The sequence below is a fragment of the Ixodes scapularis genome, unplaced genomic scaffold (genome assembly GCF_016920785.2).
Source record: "Ixodes scapularis isolate PalLabHiFi unplaced genomic scaffold, ASM1692078v2 PGA_scaffold9__187_contigs__length_104089568, whole genome shotgun sequence".
Classification (NCBI taxonomy): Eukaryota; Metazoa; Arthropoda; class Arachnida; order Ixodida; family Ixodidae; genus Ixodes; species Ixodes scapularis.
The window spans coordinates 51455026-51471362 of record NW_024609884.1 but is presented as its reverse complement, the minus strand read 5'-3'; the positions used below and the strand labels follow the sequence as shown (position 1 = coordinate 51471362).

The 16337-nt window shown below is 43.0% G+C and overlaps 2 protein-coding genes across 3 annotated transcripts in view; one reads left to right on the top strand and one right to left on the bottom strand.

Moving 5' to 3' along the window:
* Positions 1-128: 128 nt before the first annotated feature.
* Positions 129-4467, top strand: LOC8030471 (peptide deformylase, mitochondrial). Its single transcript, XM_002401285.5, has 4 exons — positions 129-440; positions 532-702; positions 3154-3274; positions 3728-4467. The coding sequence occupies exons 1-4, from the start codon at positions 261-263 to the stop codon at positions 3907-3909; spliced, it is 654 nt and encodes a 217-aa protein (XP_002401329.1). The 5' UTR covers positions 129-260; the 3' UTR covers positions 3910-4467.
* Positions 4468-5073: 606 nt separating this feature from the next.
* Positions 5074-16337, bottom strand: part of LOC8030472 (trafficking protein particle complex subunit 8) — a 38426-nt gene continuing 27162 nt past the window's right edge. For both annotated transcript variants that reach the window (XM_029988197.4, XM_029988196.4), the window contains exons 24-27: positions 15525-15626; positions 14225-14346; positions 6748-6828; positions 5074-6665 (exon numbers count right to left, since the gene is read on the bottom strand). In XM_029988197.4, coding sequence (XP_029844057.2) covers positions 6392-6665; positions 6748-6828; positions 14225-14346; positions 15525-15626 — 579 coding nt within the window. In that variant the 3' untranslated portion in view covers positions 5074-6391. The remainder of the gene's footprint in view (positions 6666-6747; positions 6829-14224; positions 14347-15524; positions 15627-16337) is intronic.

Here is a 16337-nt window from a genome sequence, read left to right as displayed (position 1 = left end):
GCACTGGGCGACTAGCCAGTTCAAATAATATCATTACGTTTTTACTTTTTTAACATTTTATAAAATGTGTTATGTTCAAATGAGTTATTATTTTGTTTTATATCTACAGTAGTGCATAATACCGATACGAAACCGTCTACCGATTCTGATTCGATTTTCCTCGCTGCCCGAAAGCAGAAGCCACTGTGGTTGCCTCGATAGAATCCCTCGCAGGTACTGATCGTTATTTTGGTAATGTATAGCACCATTTTGAGTTCAAAATGGCTTTGAAAGAATCGGTGAGCATTTATTCTCGCCTCATAACCAAAATCAAAAGTTTCGGAGCTACATCAAATCCTGTTCCGCCTTACGAGTTTATGTGTCAAGTTGGAGACCCCGTGCTTAGAGTTCGTGCCGAACCGGTGGACCCCCAAAAAATTACTAGTCCTGAAATCCGAAAGGTACGTTACAATTAAAACGCTACGCTTCACAATTTTAGCCTTATTGCGATGCCTGGAAATACCCCAATGTGCGTGGTTTCTCATCATATAGGTCATTCACACAATGAGGCAAGTGATGCGAGGAACGTACTCCGTGGGCATATCAGCGCCTCAAATTGGGTGCCCACTGCAAATTACGATGATGGAGTTTTCAAACTCGAACATTAGGATGGCAAAAAAGGAAGATATGACGGCGAGGCTCTACCAAGCGTTTCCATTGAAGGTATGGGCCATTAAAACGCCATGTGCTTCTTTCCACCTCGGATCCATCTTCACCTTTGCACACTAATTCTTTTTTTTTTATCATTTTGTATATTGTAAGAGTGTATAGGTCGGTTTTGTGGCGTCAGCCTTCCCCCAACACCAGCACGCCTGTACATTTCTACCTGTCAAGTGCAATAAATAATATCAATACCAAATGGGAGGGAACAAATTCCCCCCCTAAAAATGGTCAAAATACAGGCGAGGTGGTGCGTTTTAATCATGGTATTTGAACCCTGAGCCTGGGAAGGAAAATACAAAGTAGAAAAGACATTAGTCTGTCCACTTCTATCCCTTTTACATCATAAATTCCCCAACTGGGGAGTTTCTTCTCCCCTATTCAGGGATTGAGGAATTCATTTTAAAGACTTTTTTGGACTGCAGTGCCGGGGAATACGTTTTAAAACGAATTTTCCGGCTTCCCAAGCTAATGGAAGTTAATCACGGCAGGATTTAACTTTAATTAGCTCACCTGCACTCGTACTGACTTCGCTTTCCCAGGTTTGGTTGACAAGGTCTAGTCATTTTTGGTCATTTTTCAAAATTCGGCGTACTTTTTTCGGTGTTTACTTTAAGATTCAATTTTCGTTTTTTTTTTTTTTTTTCGGTGTATATTTATGTCCACAAAAGTTTACCGGGTTTTTTCGGTGAATGTGAAAGAAACACCATCGAACACCGGATCAGATGATCCTTGTAACTGATATTTATGATCCCTCAAGGAATAATGGCACAAATACATTAAAAAAAAGAAAACATTGACACTTTATTTGGCAAATGTTTGCAACTGTAAACAAAAAAACACACACACACACAGAAGTACAAACAAGTCAGTGCCCAAAACCATGGAACTTCACCTTCTGTACATCAGGATTACGTGATCTTATTATAGTAAACACATATGTACTTTCCCAGGTTCTCCTTGCGTATCCACGCTCATTGTTTCCTGTTAATGAGCATGGGCTTTGAGAATGCCCTCTCAACGTTTACACTGGCATGCTGAGGAGATGAAGCGCTGCCTGATCCAGAATCGGCCAATCAACCAAATGTGACTTTAAAAAGAGACACGGTGCGATGTTTAGAAGCGCAACATATTTTGTGTACTCACCAAACTCTGGCTGCAGATCTTGCATGAAGCTAAAAAGCCTTATACTAGCCCACACCCATCTTTTTTTAGGACCAGGAATTTGACATTTCCGATCACAGAAAGGACGCGGATGTCCCTTGAAGGCCAATCCAAGGCCTCTTTTGTTGCATGTTGAACCTTGGAAGAGGGCAATCACGAAGTAGTCACACAATGTTGAACCTTGCAATGCCCTCTCTCCCCTGCTTCTCCCCTACCCTCCCCCCGCCCACCTCAATGCAACCCTAAAATACTGACCATTTGCGGTTAAAACAGAATTTTAGAGAATGGATTCGGCTTAGTTTTATCGGTTTAAACTGAAAACTCCGAACCCTAGTAATAACGCGCGCTTACATTGTGTGTAGGTGCTCCACTGTTAACTCTTCTCTGTTGCATTGTTCACTGCTCCATGAATGAAGTTTACGCACACCTTGCACACTGTGCAACACTGTTAGCGCGAACACGTCCTCGGCGCTTTTTCGCATTTTACCTCTAAAGGATACTGACTGGCACATGGGTGTCTGCAAAACATTCTTTCAGGTGGATGTGGGGCAAACCCTTTTTGTCCTGGAGAGCCATTTTCTTTTTTTAGATGGAAGAACTTTGGAATTACGGGGCAAAAGCGTTGTCGCGACAAGCCGACATTGATAAAATGGGCACTATAATGTTTGGTAGGATGGGAATCCTTTGGCCATACTATTCTGCTTTCATCGGCAGAGATAGGAGCGATGTCAGACTGTCAACTTTGACGGTGTTGGTTTTATGAGCACGATGGTTTTAAGCTTTTGCCGTGCTTGTTACACATACCATCGAGCTTGTCATTCGCATTTGATAATCCTAGTCGTGCCATCACACCGCTCGTCCATTGTACAGAAGACACGGTGTTTTACCTGCGGACGCGCCATGTTCGAAGCATGTTTCCTTTCTTCGAACATGTCTGCAGGCAGGTTTTTGTATGATCAATGTGGCAGGACTGTCATGCAAGAAAGCCCTCTGCAGATGGTCTTTTTTAAGGTGTATTAGCAGTGTGACCACAACGTACGCCACCGAAACAACTCGTCACTACTCCCAAAATACTAAGTGGGGGGACACACCTTTGCACTCCCCTTTTAGACACCCATGGGCGGACATGCAACATCTACCACTTAGGTTAGTACCACAAATGAGAAAACCGGCGACGGCTTGTTTGAGCCAACACTGTTGCGCAGTGTACAACCAAAGGAAGTGCGGTATCTCGAAATTCTAACAGTAATGACTCTACATAAAAGTTGGGTTTTTTGTTCTTATTCGAAGGTGTTTATTAATCCCACTATGGAAGTCGTCAACAACCAGCAGCTTGTCTTTCCGGAAGGTTGCGAAAGCATTCGAGGTTACAGTGCTGAGGTGCCCCGGTACTATGAAGTGAAAATTTCAGGTATGAAAAACAAAGCCAGTAATCTTTGAACAAATACAGGGTGTGCCACAAAAGTGGCGAGACTCGGTTTCTAACATCAAAACTGTAGTCGAGCCGATAGCTTGGAACCTTGCTGACAAAAATGTGACTCAATTGTTGGGCGAGCCGAGACTAATTGTGGAATAGGCGATAGCATGTTCGTCGACTGCATTATGAAAATAAGAGAAGCAATATCACTGAACAGCAAAGCATGACATAAATGTATGAACTACTTCATAGTGACTTGTTGCTTCCAAAGGGAGCAATTAGCCCCTAGGAACTTCTAGGGAGATCACATTGAAGTCTTACAAACTTTGTAACAAATTTTAAAAATAGAGTCTCGTTTACTTTTGTGCCAGACCCTGCAGGTTTCCTCAGTGTGAAAGGCGAGCTGTTGTTTCATAAAAACGTTTCCGATTTTGGGCTGTTTTACAGGATTGAATGAACACGGGGAACACCATGAGTGGCAAGCTCGTGGTTGGCCTGCCCGGATAATTCAGCACGAGATTGACCACTTGGAAGGCTGTCTCTACATTGACCGCATGAACAGCCGATCCTTTCAATTCAACTACTGGCAGTACATCAAGAGGCTTCCCAAGTCTCGGAAACTCTTCTGACATGGAAGCAGAGTGTAGGAAGAATCACCATCTTGAATTTATAGGATTTACATAATTTCGTAGCAATGAGTCTTGTAGAAACTACAACAGCCGGTACACTTGAGGCACTGTTGTCATCACCTGAAGGTCTGGCTGAAACATTAAGCATGAGCTGCCAATATAGGAAATGACACACCGAATAAAAGAACTGTTATTACCTGGGCTCCGACACCGGTGGCAACTGCTCAGTCCAAACAGAGTGGATTTGTTTACTCCCTGTTTCACACAAGCGTGATACAGCTAGACTAAACATGTGGTAATCTGTGGGAAAAAATATGTTGTCCTACCATACCACTGGTGTGGTGAACCATCTAGGGCAGCAACCTGGACAGGAGGGTGTTTAACACAAAGCACCAATGTCATATCCGAGCAAACTCTCTCTATGTGCTCATGCATGGTTTTGTGCTCATGTTGAGTTACTTGTCCCGTTTGTGTTCCATTACTTTTATGCTACACCTTCGGTTGTCAAAAATATAGACCGGTGCTGTTTTTGTCTGCATTAAAATTTTCTCCCGTGCACTCCGCTTACTACTTACTGCGACAAAGTGTGGGGCCTATTCGGTCCTCTTCAACAAAAGATAAATAAATAAGCATTCCTCTGCCATTTCCAGCACTAATAGATGTATCGCTAGTGCTTACCGAAGCATCGCTAAATAATATAATTTTGGCAATAAATCATTACATCACCGCAACAAAGCCCAACTCTGATCACGGTGACAATTTCTTTACTTTGTGTATGGGATCAGGGGCCTGAAGCAGTTCCATCACCCCCTTTCATGGTCCCCCACCACATGTATTGAACCAAAGTGCAACCCTAGAACAATTGGTTGCTTCCTTTGGGTGTCCAGTGTCTGCAAGGTATGAGGATACTATGTCATTGAAGTCATTTTAATGTTGGTAAACTTGCGTTGAGTGGCATCACTTTAACTATGTTTGTGCTCATATTTCCTCGTGTTGTGTATCACTCATGCTATTTGTGGCAAAGCAAGAAAAATAGTGGCATAGCCTATGTATACGTGTGTCTAAAAATCAGTAGCATCTTTGAGCTGGAGAGAGGAAAAAAGACCAGGCACCAGTTCTTGATGAGAGCAGCCTAACAAATGCACAAGACTCTGCAACCTTGTAGTTGGGAACCTAATACAAATGTTTTATTTACATAACATCTTTTTATCTTACACATATTGTATAAAAGAGCAGTCATACTAACAGTTGCAGGTAAATAAGAACAATACAAAGACCTTATGTACCGCATTGCACACAAAGGCAACAAAACAAATTTTAGTGGGCAAACAAGCTTAGTTTACCAACGTTTAGCAAAGTTCTGCAAAGGATGTTTGTGCCTAGCACTTGTTCGCCATGCCAGGAAGTATGTGGACATATCTCTTTGTATCTGAGCAACTTGGTTACCATCAAAATGACATGCTGACTAGAGGCATGCGTTTTACACCTCATACAATATCACTCAGCAGCCCATTAATGTATGTCGAAAGTCTATGTGAACTTATTGATAACTTTACTTTAACTACATTCATACACAAACCAGGCTTCGTTTACCACTGTTGAGTGGCAAATCATCTTTAAAAGATCTCCACTAATGAAGACTATATTCAAAACAATGTGCTAGAACAAGTTAAAAAAAAAAAAAAACACACACACACAACTGCAGCAGTTGCTGCAAGATAGTATTCTGAAACTCACAAAAATTTCGGAAACATCTCGGAGAATGCTGAACATTTCCTAGTGCAGCAACCTCTACGGCACTCGCACTTTATGCCTCTGGCACATTCTTCCTTAGACGTCGAACCGATCTGAAAACCTGAGTCAAATAGAGAAACACACTCAAATATCTTCATACACATCGGCCCATTCTCATCTACCCATTCTGATGCACTCAATCAAAAGATGGGAGAAAAAGAAGGCATAAAATTCAACACGCTCCTCCACACTTTGAACCCTCCACCCAAATTCCCCATTGCCCGGTGGAAGCTTGCCGCCAAAACATTGCAGATGCACTCGACACTCCCGGCACGCTTCATGTGCACACAGTTATCTCTACTGACCTTTGGTACATTCTACTCTATGCACAGAGTGATGAAGTTGAGTTCAGGCAAGGCCACATGGGGAAACGTGACTTCATTCTAAACAAAGGCGTCTACGTGACTACTATGAATCGTTCGACTCGATAACCTCTCTGAAACAAGGCTTCGCCACTTGCACTGCAACAGCAATAAAACGATGCAGCAGGGTCCGTGCCAGTGGAGTTTCCACAAAACTCTACCGCGCTGAAACGTTGGTTTGTCCAGTCGTCTCGTAACTACAGTGCCAGGGCCGCAGTCAGTCTTCACACCGGTGTTGGATGTACGGAAGCCGGCCAGCTCCCCTCCCTAAAACTGGAGTGGGTGAAGGACGCTTGTAAGTTTACGAGCAAGCAAGCGAGGGACCCCTACGGTGCCCGGTGCTGCTGCACCACCACGAGGCTCGGACACAGTGGCTCGTGGGAGAGGCGGCCGTCGTCCGTGAGGACGCTCACTTCAAGGGCGGCCACATTGTACGTCCCGGCCATGGAGAATGCGGCCGTCAACGGAAAGGTGACCGTCTCGCGCGACTTCATCGGGTAGTGGCGCCGGATTCCGGTTACCCAGCTGAAACCGCCCACGTCGGTGGCCACTAGCTCTGGGGTGGTCACGGGACTGGACAGGACGACCGCCGGTGGTGTTCTGCGGCGGTGTTTGATGCCGGACATTTGCAACGACTCAAGGTGCCCGGGTAGCTTAGAAGGTGCTCGCTCGTGTGGCTTACCTGACGGCCGGCTCGATGCTTACTGTGACGGTCCTAAAGCTCGAGTTGTGAACTACGAGGCTCACTGGAATCACCAGAATTCTAGAAGAGACGGAGGAGGAGTATAGTTTGTTGAACCGCATGTGCAGCTCTGGTCAGAAACTCTGACTGCAGCAGAAGTCGGACAATGCTAACCACTGATCTCTGTGACAATTGTTGGATCGCACATCCCCGCTCCACGAATGCAGCCACCGGAAAACCATCTTGGGACACGGAAAATCAACCTTTTGGGGCGTTGCGGAGGCTGGGCGGCAGCATGCTGAAGACACATTCTCTGCTCGTTTGTTGTTATTCACCGAAAACATTTTTTAAAACTAAGTTTTTGCGAAAGCGCAGCACCGCAGGAAAAAGGCACAACTCTTTGAACGCAAGTCTCGCCGGTCTCGTGGCGTGACCAAAGCTTCCTTGGCATGCCAAAGTGCTGCATCTCTACCTTCACACGCTTGGACACTTATCAAGAATCCATGCCGTGGCAAAGTTTTAAGGTGTGTCGTGCATAGATGTATTCTGGATTGCCCAGCTGTTCAGGCGTTCTGGATCGCCCAGCTCTTCCAGCGTTCTGGATCGCCCAGCTGTTCTGGCGCGTTGCTATCAATAGAGGAAAAAAAATCAGTGGTTGCTAATATGCACGATTAACCATGGCTATGTTCTAAATCTACTCGAATGGATCACATGACATCACAAATAGAGCACTGTGGAGGAAGGTAACTTTTCGAATGCAAAAGTATGAAACGGCAAGATCAAGTTTTTTTTAAACGCGGCCCATATGGTCGTGTGCAATCTGTCGCCGCCGCCGTACCCCCCTACCCCTCTTCTATCGCCACTGGATCACGTTCGTTTCTGGACCGCGAGTGCCGCAAATCACAAATACAGTAGTCAAAGTCAAGTAGAACGCTGCTCCAGAGGCACATACATCTTCATGCACGTTGCACCCGTGAAACAAATCTACACGGTGTCGATTTTTGATTGAGCGTGCAAAAGCAGAGATGCAGCACTTTGGCATGCCAAGGAAGCTTTGGTCACGCCACGAGACCGGCGAGACTTGCGTTCAAAGAGTTGTGCCTTTTTCCTGCGGTGTCGCGCTTTCGTAAAAACTTACACAAGCTTTTAAAAAATGTTTTCGGCGAATGACAACGAACGAGCAAAGAATGTGTCTTCAGCATGCTGCCGCCCAGCCTCCGCAACGCTCCAAAAGGTTGATTTTCCGTGTCCCAAAATTGTCATCTGGTGGCCGCACTTGCACTGCAGCGACCAAGCGGGGATGCGCGATCCAGCAAATTGTCATAGAGATCAGTGATCCCAACTATATTAAGGCTGGTTGGTTCACACGCTTGCAACTGCTTACGACCGTGTGGCATAAAACCTCTTGAAATCTCTTAAGACGTGGAAGCACAGTGGCACCATCTATTGAGTAGCCGTAAAACACTAGCAAATACCGTATATATATTTCCTTTTTCGTGCATCATTTCCTTCTTTTTTTTTTATTTTGAAAAAATTTTGACAATGTTATGATTGGCCATGTCTTGTAAATAGCATGTACATTTGATCTCGTGAATACCACAAAACCTTTGCTCCAGTAAAATGCAGTTCCAGGGTCACCTTTCATCGTGAGAGATTACAAGTAACTCAATCCTAAGCAAACGCGAGTGTGTCAACGGGACTCTAGACGTTTGAAACATTCTAATTCGCTCTCCTAGAACTTTCTAAATAAAACTGGAAAGAGTGCACATACAGCAGGCACAAGGATGGCCGTGTAAAAACGCAGATGACAAGATTATCATTTGCGTTTTCACACTGCCAGCCTTGTGCCTGTTGCGCGAGTAGCAACTTTAGTGCACCACCGCGCTTCCCATGTGCTCAGAGTCCTTTTGAAATTTACTGATTTAGTGGTTTTCGATAGCGCTCGGCAAGTTTCTATTTGGAACCATACATTTATTGGTACTAATTAAAAGTGTAATGGACAAATTTTAATGAATTATTCGACTTGTTATGACGATTAGCTGCCACTACTACAGGTTTTCCCGCTCATTTTAATCCAAGCGACGACCAATTTAATCCCGGGGTCACTCAATTTAATCCAAGCGCCATACAATTTAATCCAAGCGCCACACAATTTAATCCCGGGGTCAGTCAATTTAATCCACAATATATATATGGACTTATTGTGTTCAGTGGTCGTGTTTTGCTTACACATTTGGTAACTTAGAATAGTTGTTTATACAATTTGAATTTTGGGGGGGCAATTGAGAATTTGATCACTAATGTGATTACTTTGAGTTACTAGTCCCACTATTGACGAGGCTTAATTGATATGTTGGTTACTCTTTTTACAGCGCAGCTCTTAGGCACCTGTTTCCGGCTTAAGCGGCGTCGGCGTCGCCTACGCCGTCGGCGTAACCACGCGGTGCATGGTGGGCAAATTCCCCTGCTAAATTTAGCGGAAAATTTCCCCGCTAAATGTAGCGGAAAATTTTCCCTGCTAAATCTAGCGGAACATTTTCCCCCGCTAAATTTAGCGGAAAATTTTCCCCGCTCTATCTAGCGGAAAATATTCCCCGCTATATTTAGTGGAATATTTCCCCCGCTAAATCTAGCGGAAAATTTTCCCAGCTAGATTTATCGGAAAATTTGCGCCGCAAAGTCTAGCGGAAAAGCTTCCCCGCTAAATCTAGCGGAAAATTTTTAAGCTAAATCTAGCGGAATGTTTTTCCTGCTAAATCTAGCAGAACATTGTCCCGCTAAATTTAGCGGACAATTTTCTCCGCTAAATCTAGCGGAAAATTTTTCCCTCTATATTTAGCGGAAAATTTTTCCCGCTCAATCTAGCGGAAAATATTCCCCGCTATATTTAGTGGAATATTTCCCCCGCTAAATCTAGCGGAAAATTTCCCCCGCTAAATCTAGCGGAAAATCTTCCCAGCTAGATTTAGCGGAAAATTTGCCCCGCTAAGCCTAGCGGAAATTTTTCCCCGCTATATCTAGCGTAAAATTTTCTCCACTAAATTTAGCGGAAAAATGTCCCCGCTAAATTTAGCGGAAAATTTTTCCTGCTAAATTTAGCGGCAAATTTTCCTCGCTGTTTAGCGGAAAAATTTCCCCGCTAAAACTTGCGGAAAATTTTCCCCGCTAAATCTAGCGGAAAAGTTTCCCCGCTAACTTTAGCAGAAAATGTTTCCCGCTAAATCTAGCGGAAAAATTTTCCCTACTGAATTAAGCGAAAAATTTTCCCCGCTAAATCTAGTGGGAACATTTTCCGCTAGATTTAGCGGGGAATACTTTACGCTAGATTTAGCGGGAAGAAATTTTCCACTAAATTTAGTGGGAAAATTTTACACTAGATTTAGCGGGGAAAATTTTCCGCTAGATTTAGTGGGAAAACTTTTCCACTAGATTAAGCGGGGAAACTTTTCCGCTAGACTTGGCGGGGCAAATTTTCCGATAAATCTAAAATTTTCCGCTAGATTTAGCGGGGAAAACTGTACGCTAGATTTAGCGGGAAAAAATTTTTCGCCAAATTTAGTGGGAAAAATTTTACACTAGATTTAGCGGAGAAAATTTTCTGCAAGACTTAGCGGGGAAAATTTTCCGCTAAATCTAGCTGGTAAATTGTTCCTCTAGATTTAGCGGGGAAAATTTTCCGCTAGATTTAGCGGGAAAACCTTTCCACTAGATTAAGCGGGGAGACTTTTCCGCTAGACTTGGCGGGGCAAATTTTCCGCTAAATCTAGCTGGGAAATTTTTCCGCTAGATTTAGCGGGGAAAATTTCCGCCAGATTTAGGGGGAAACATTTTCCATTAGATTTAGCGGGGAAGCTTTTCCGCTGGACTTCGCGGGTCAAATTTTTCGCTAAATCTAGCTGGGAAAATTTCCCGCTAGATTTAGCGGGGAAACATTTCGACTAGATTTAGCGGGAAAATTTTCCCGCTAATTGTAGTGGAAACATTTTACACTAGATTAAGCGGGGAAAATTTTCCTCTAGACTGCGAGGGAAATTGTCCGCTAAATCTAGCTGGGAAATTTTCCCGTTAGATTTAGCGGGGAAAATTTTCCGCTAGTTTTAGCGGGAAAATATTTCTACTAGATTTAGCGAGAAAACTTTTCCGCTAGACTTTGCTGGGCAAATTTTTCGCTACATCTAGCTGGGAAAATTTTCCGCTAGATTTTGCGGGGAAAACTTTCCGCTAGATTTAGTGGGAAAAAAATTTACCGCTATATTTAGTGGGAAAAATTTTACACTAGATTTAGCTGGGAAAATTTTCCGCAAGACTTAGCGGGGAAACTTTTCCGCTAAATTTAGCTGGTAAATTGTTCCGCTAGATTTAGCGGGGAAAATTTTCCGCTAGATTTAGCGGGGAAAATTTTCCACTAGATTTAGCGGGGAAACGTTTCCGCTAGGCTTTGCGAGGAAAATTTTTCGCTAAATCTAGCTGGGTAAATTTTCCACTAGATTTAGCGGGGAAAACATTCCGCTAGGTTTAGCGGGAAAAAAAGTTTCCGCTAAATTTAGCGGGAAAAATTTTACACTAGATTTAGCGGGGAAACGTTTCTGCTAGACTTAGCGGGGAAAATTTTCCACTAGAATCTGCGGGGCAAATTTTTCGTTAAGCCTAGCTGGGAAAATTTTTCGATAGATTTAGCAGGAAAAGTTTTCCGCTAAATTTAGCGGGGAAATTTTTCCGCTAAATTTAGCGGGAGAATTTACCCATCATTCACCGCGTGGTTACGCCGACGGCGACGGCGACGCCGACGCCGCTTAAGCCGGAAACGGGTGCCTAAGAGCTGCGCTCTAAAAAGAGTAACCAACATATCAGTTAAGCCTCGTCAATAGTGGGACTAGTAACTCAAAGTAATCACATTAGTGATCAAATTCTCAATTGCCCCCCCAAAATTCTAATTGTATAAACAATTGTTCTAAGTTACCAAATGTGTAAGCGAAACACGACCACTGAACACCCCCAATGAGTGCATATATATATATATATATATATATATATATATATATATATATATATATATATATATATATATTGCGGATTATATATATATTGCGGATTAAATTGACTGACCCCGGGATTAAATTGTGTGGCGCTTGGATTAAATTGTATGGCGCTTGGATTAAATTGAGTGACCCCGGGATTAAATTGGTCGTCGCTTGGATTAAAATGAGCGGGAAAACCTGTAGATCACCCTGGCCGTATAACTCACCTACACAGATCACATTGGGGTAGCTTTTACATTTTTTTTTCTTTTTTTTAAAATCCGTAATGCCTAAAAAAAACACACCTCATATATTTACAGTAAATCCAGCAAGCGCCCACCCAAAATTAGGAGATAATTGTGAAAAACTGGGGATGGGTGCTTGTTAGGTCCAAGAACAAAAAATGCAGAAGGAGCACATGTTAGGGCAGGCTTTACCACTTTGCACTGGAGCGCTCGGAGAAACGGCTTAGAAGGAGGGTCATACCGATTAGCTAAGAAGGCTCAAAAGTCTGGGGTTGGGCACTTGATACACCCTTAGCTTAGTTTTAAAATGTTTCAAAGTAGCGGGCACTTCATGTGATATGGGCACGTGCTTAGAATTTACCATAGCTTTTAAGCTTATTTCTCATCAGCCCAGAAACTGCCCGATTTAAAAAAAAAAAAAAAATCAGAGAAGAGTCTAGTTTTAGTTTTATCAACACTAAAAGGAATAGTAACCCCAATTCACAGCCCTGGTCATTGACTCGGACAACGGAGCAATATTCATTCATAATTCAAACCGGATTACTCTGCTAGTGGGTCAAAGTTCAGAGATGCAAAAGCATGGACCCGATGGTGCAATGCCCTTTGAAGGGACCACATAAATTGATTTCTTAACGTATCGCTCTACAATCTACTACAAAAGAACTTACCTGAGTAAAATGTAAAAAAATAATGCCTTTTCCCTTCCTAGACGTCTGACTGGTGCAACAGCTTGCCGATTTAGGATTGTGCAAATGTTTGGATAGTAGTTTCGAATAATACGCTATTCAATATTCACTTCGAGACGAACTGCAATATTTATACTTTTCCAAGCGTTGATCACGGTAAGTTAGCCCCATTGAGCGCGCTTCTGAATGAGCACCGGTGCACTGCAGAAAAGCAACACCCGTGGAGCTTGCTCCCAAGCACGCAGCACAGCCACATACTTGGGAGAAACGCCCATTCTCAAAGCGGGATAATGCATGTCTGCACCTGGTGTATTTAAAAAGAAACAGAAACTTTGTGAATGTCGATATCTACATTGGAGTAAATTTTTAAAATTAAACTGGCCCTGATGCAAGTGTATATTAGGCAGAGATGTCCTGACAACCTGTGTTCATCATTCACAATTTTCTTTTTTTTTCTTCTTTTTTTTATTTAAAGATTGAAGAAAGGATATATTTGCACATAACAAGAAGATTTATAAATCCCCCTGATCAGGTATAGCTGGGAATCTCTATAGGTTTAATTTTATGTCAAATTCATCATTTAGAGAAAATATTGTAAGGGTGCAGGCGAGCTGGTGATTATTAATGTTTGAGTTTGAGACATTGTCCTGCCTATTTTCTGTCTCTTCTACGTTTTGATGTTTCTTCTCTACCCCAGTCTCAGGTTAATCCAACATGGTCATCATTTACTTGCCACTCCAATGTAAGCATTTGACTTTCTGAGGCCAGAGTCCATAAATATAGCTGGGTTAAAATTAGCTTGTTTAAGCATGGTGCAACAATAGTGAAAGGCTCGGAGAAACTATTCTATATTTGATTAGAAAATACTAGGTAAAAACCACTATTTTCTTTGAATTTGCTTCAAACTCAAAATCCACTATTCGCACATGTCCAGACTAATATTGGAGGGGTGATACAACAATTTTAACTTTGAAAGAATTTGCAGTTTGTAATTTTTAAATTGTTTATTTTACCAAAAGGGATGGAGAAACTGCCTCCATCTTCTGAAATATTGTGATTTCGTTGCTTAATAGCAAAGCAAACTATTCCTCCCTCGAGCCTCACCCCGTGCTACTACGTCAAGTTGACTTCCCTCCACAAAGCAAGCGTTTTGCCCCCCCTCCACATTGCTCAGACCACCAATCTTTAAGGTCGCCATGTGAATGGCAAGCAGAGGCAGTGCACGCTGGGGCGCTTGAGGCTCTGAAAGAGAACCCAATCGCATACTATGTGTCCCCAGTGCACTCGGCTACATGTCACTGTGCACGTGACTCGGAAGACAGTATAGGAGTTGACAGCAGTTGGGAGGCGCCCACAACTTCAGTTGTTTGCCATTTAAAAAAAAAATAAAAATTCCAACGTGCGCAGGAAAAATTGGTTTCCAGTTCTTTACTCTTGACGTGACGGGGAATAACTCCCACAATTCTTTGACTAAAGTTCCAAAATGGTTGCATGGCCCCTTTAAGCATTAAAGCTGTCGCAACCTCACCTGCTTGACATAAAGTCATGGTTCGCTTGTACAGGATGAACCAGCGCACATCGAACATACTGGAACGTCGGGGCAGCAAGTCCCATTGTAGGATAGACGGGGATTGCTGGCCTCAGATCCATCTGTACAAAACAATTGTGGCTTGCATTCTAGTCCAGTTTCTAGCTGGCCTGCAGTAAGCTAGAAAATATTAGCGCCGCAAGGGACCTTTGTTTACCTGCCAAAAATACAAAAAGTTCACTCGACCAGCATGCTACCAGGTCATAACTGTGGTGGTGGCGATGTTTAATACCTCACACTACAGTATGGTTTTATATACCTAGAAGGCCCAAACAATCTAGGTAGAAGTTTCTTCCTGGCACGAAAACTGAAAGTTTTACCTAGGTGTTTAAAGAGAGCACAATACAAAACACTAATAGTAACCTCCTCCCCCCAAATATGAAGGAAAACACTTGAGGTGGCTTTTTGCTATGCTTGCAGGACCCACGAGCTCCACTATCTCTCAATTTGTGAAAGAGTTCAACGACTGGGACCTAAGGTTCTCAAAATTCAATCTTCACATGACACACTGCACGACCGCTGGAGTTGAACCTGGGTGGGAATCCGTCAAAAAAACCTAAAGATATAAATTAGATATTGAAAAAGCTTTGTACAGCAAAATGTATTAACCTTGAAAATTCAGGAGCATCTAGAGCTGCATAATGAGCAGTTTACAGTAAAAGAAAGCTTGAATAAAAAAGATAAAAATCAGCACTAAGCACACAGATTCAATCAAGCTCACTAATGGGCTTATTTCATACAGGCCAAGCCAACATGGTAATTTTTGGTCTAAGACGCCAAACTTGGGCACTTTGTTTATCTGCTCAAGCACAAACTCATTCTGGGGAATCTGTGTCAGCAGCAACTTCTGATTACAGTCGCAAATACATACTTTTGCAAAAACCCTCGAATAACAAAACTAGGGTCAAACATATTCTTGGCAACTTGGTTACCATTCATCAGCTAACATAAGTAGATGAGGAGGCTCTGTCAAAGCTGGTCCCAAAAAGATCCAAAATATTGGCAATTAATTTTCAAACAATTATTTGTGCTTAGAATAAATACATGGACAAATTTGAATTAGGTCCCCCCCCCCCCCCCTCATTGCAATAGGCTTTTTCTAAAAGGAACTGGGAGATGCATTCTAGCATGAAAATTAGATGCATGCCAACTCGCTGCAGAACGCAGCAAGTGCAACTGACTGTATCAATTGTGCTCAGTAATGTGGTTCGGTAAAACACTCACCAAGGGAACACCTCACCTTTTGTCCAGGCACAGACGAGAAGAGCGTATGGAAGTCCTTCAAAGTCACATGCTGCTGTCCCATGACCACTTTAATCTGACCATCTCGCTCGATGGCAGCCTGAAAGTGCACCCAGACAATGTGGCTTACGTTAAATCAAATTTAGAAAAAAGTCCCCCAGAAGTTTTTATTTATTTGTTTTGTTGCACGAAGCAACCATTGCAAGTTAGATATCCATCCTGCCACTGTTTCCTACAGGCTGTTTCCGACAAGTTACAAGGGGGACGTGACAAACTACTAGTTGACGCCAAACTAAGCTCATCAACTATGTATTCGGGAAAAACTGTGTTAAATTACAAGTGGCCACGACGTTGGTATTTTATGACCAGCCACCTTTATTTTATTTTGTTTTAATACAGAATGCGTTATATGGCTGGCACGTATCTATGTAGGTGTCAGCAACGAAAGTCGACAGGCCAACTGCCAGCCGAACGTTGATGCAGCGTTCGTCTCCTCAGTGATTGGACACCAGTGCTAGCCAAACCTGTTCCTCGAGTGCCTGTGTGTTACTCCCGGCAGGGGTAACGTGCTCAGACATACAGTGGCGCTTTGCGCCGTGAAACGAGCGCACTCTGGGCTTCCCCAGAGAAAGAATGCAAAAAAGAGCAACAGAAAAGCAGGAAAAAAAAAAAAATCAAACTCCTTTGTTGCAAGGGTTGAGAACTTGGAATAGTTTCGTGCGTTTGGTTTCTTTTTGCTACAAGCTGGTGCCAGAGCTCTGCTTGGCGCTGCTGCGTTCCAACTGTTCTGTTTTCCACACCCGCCGTCTAC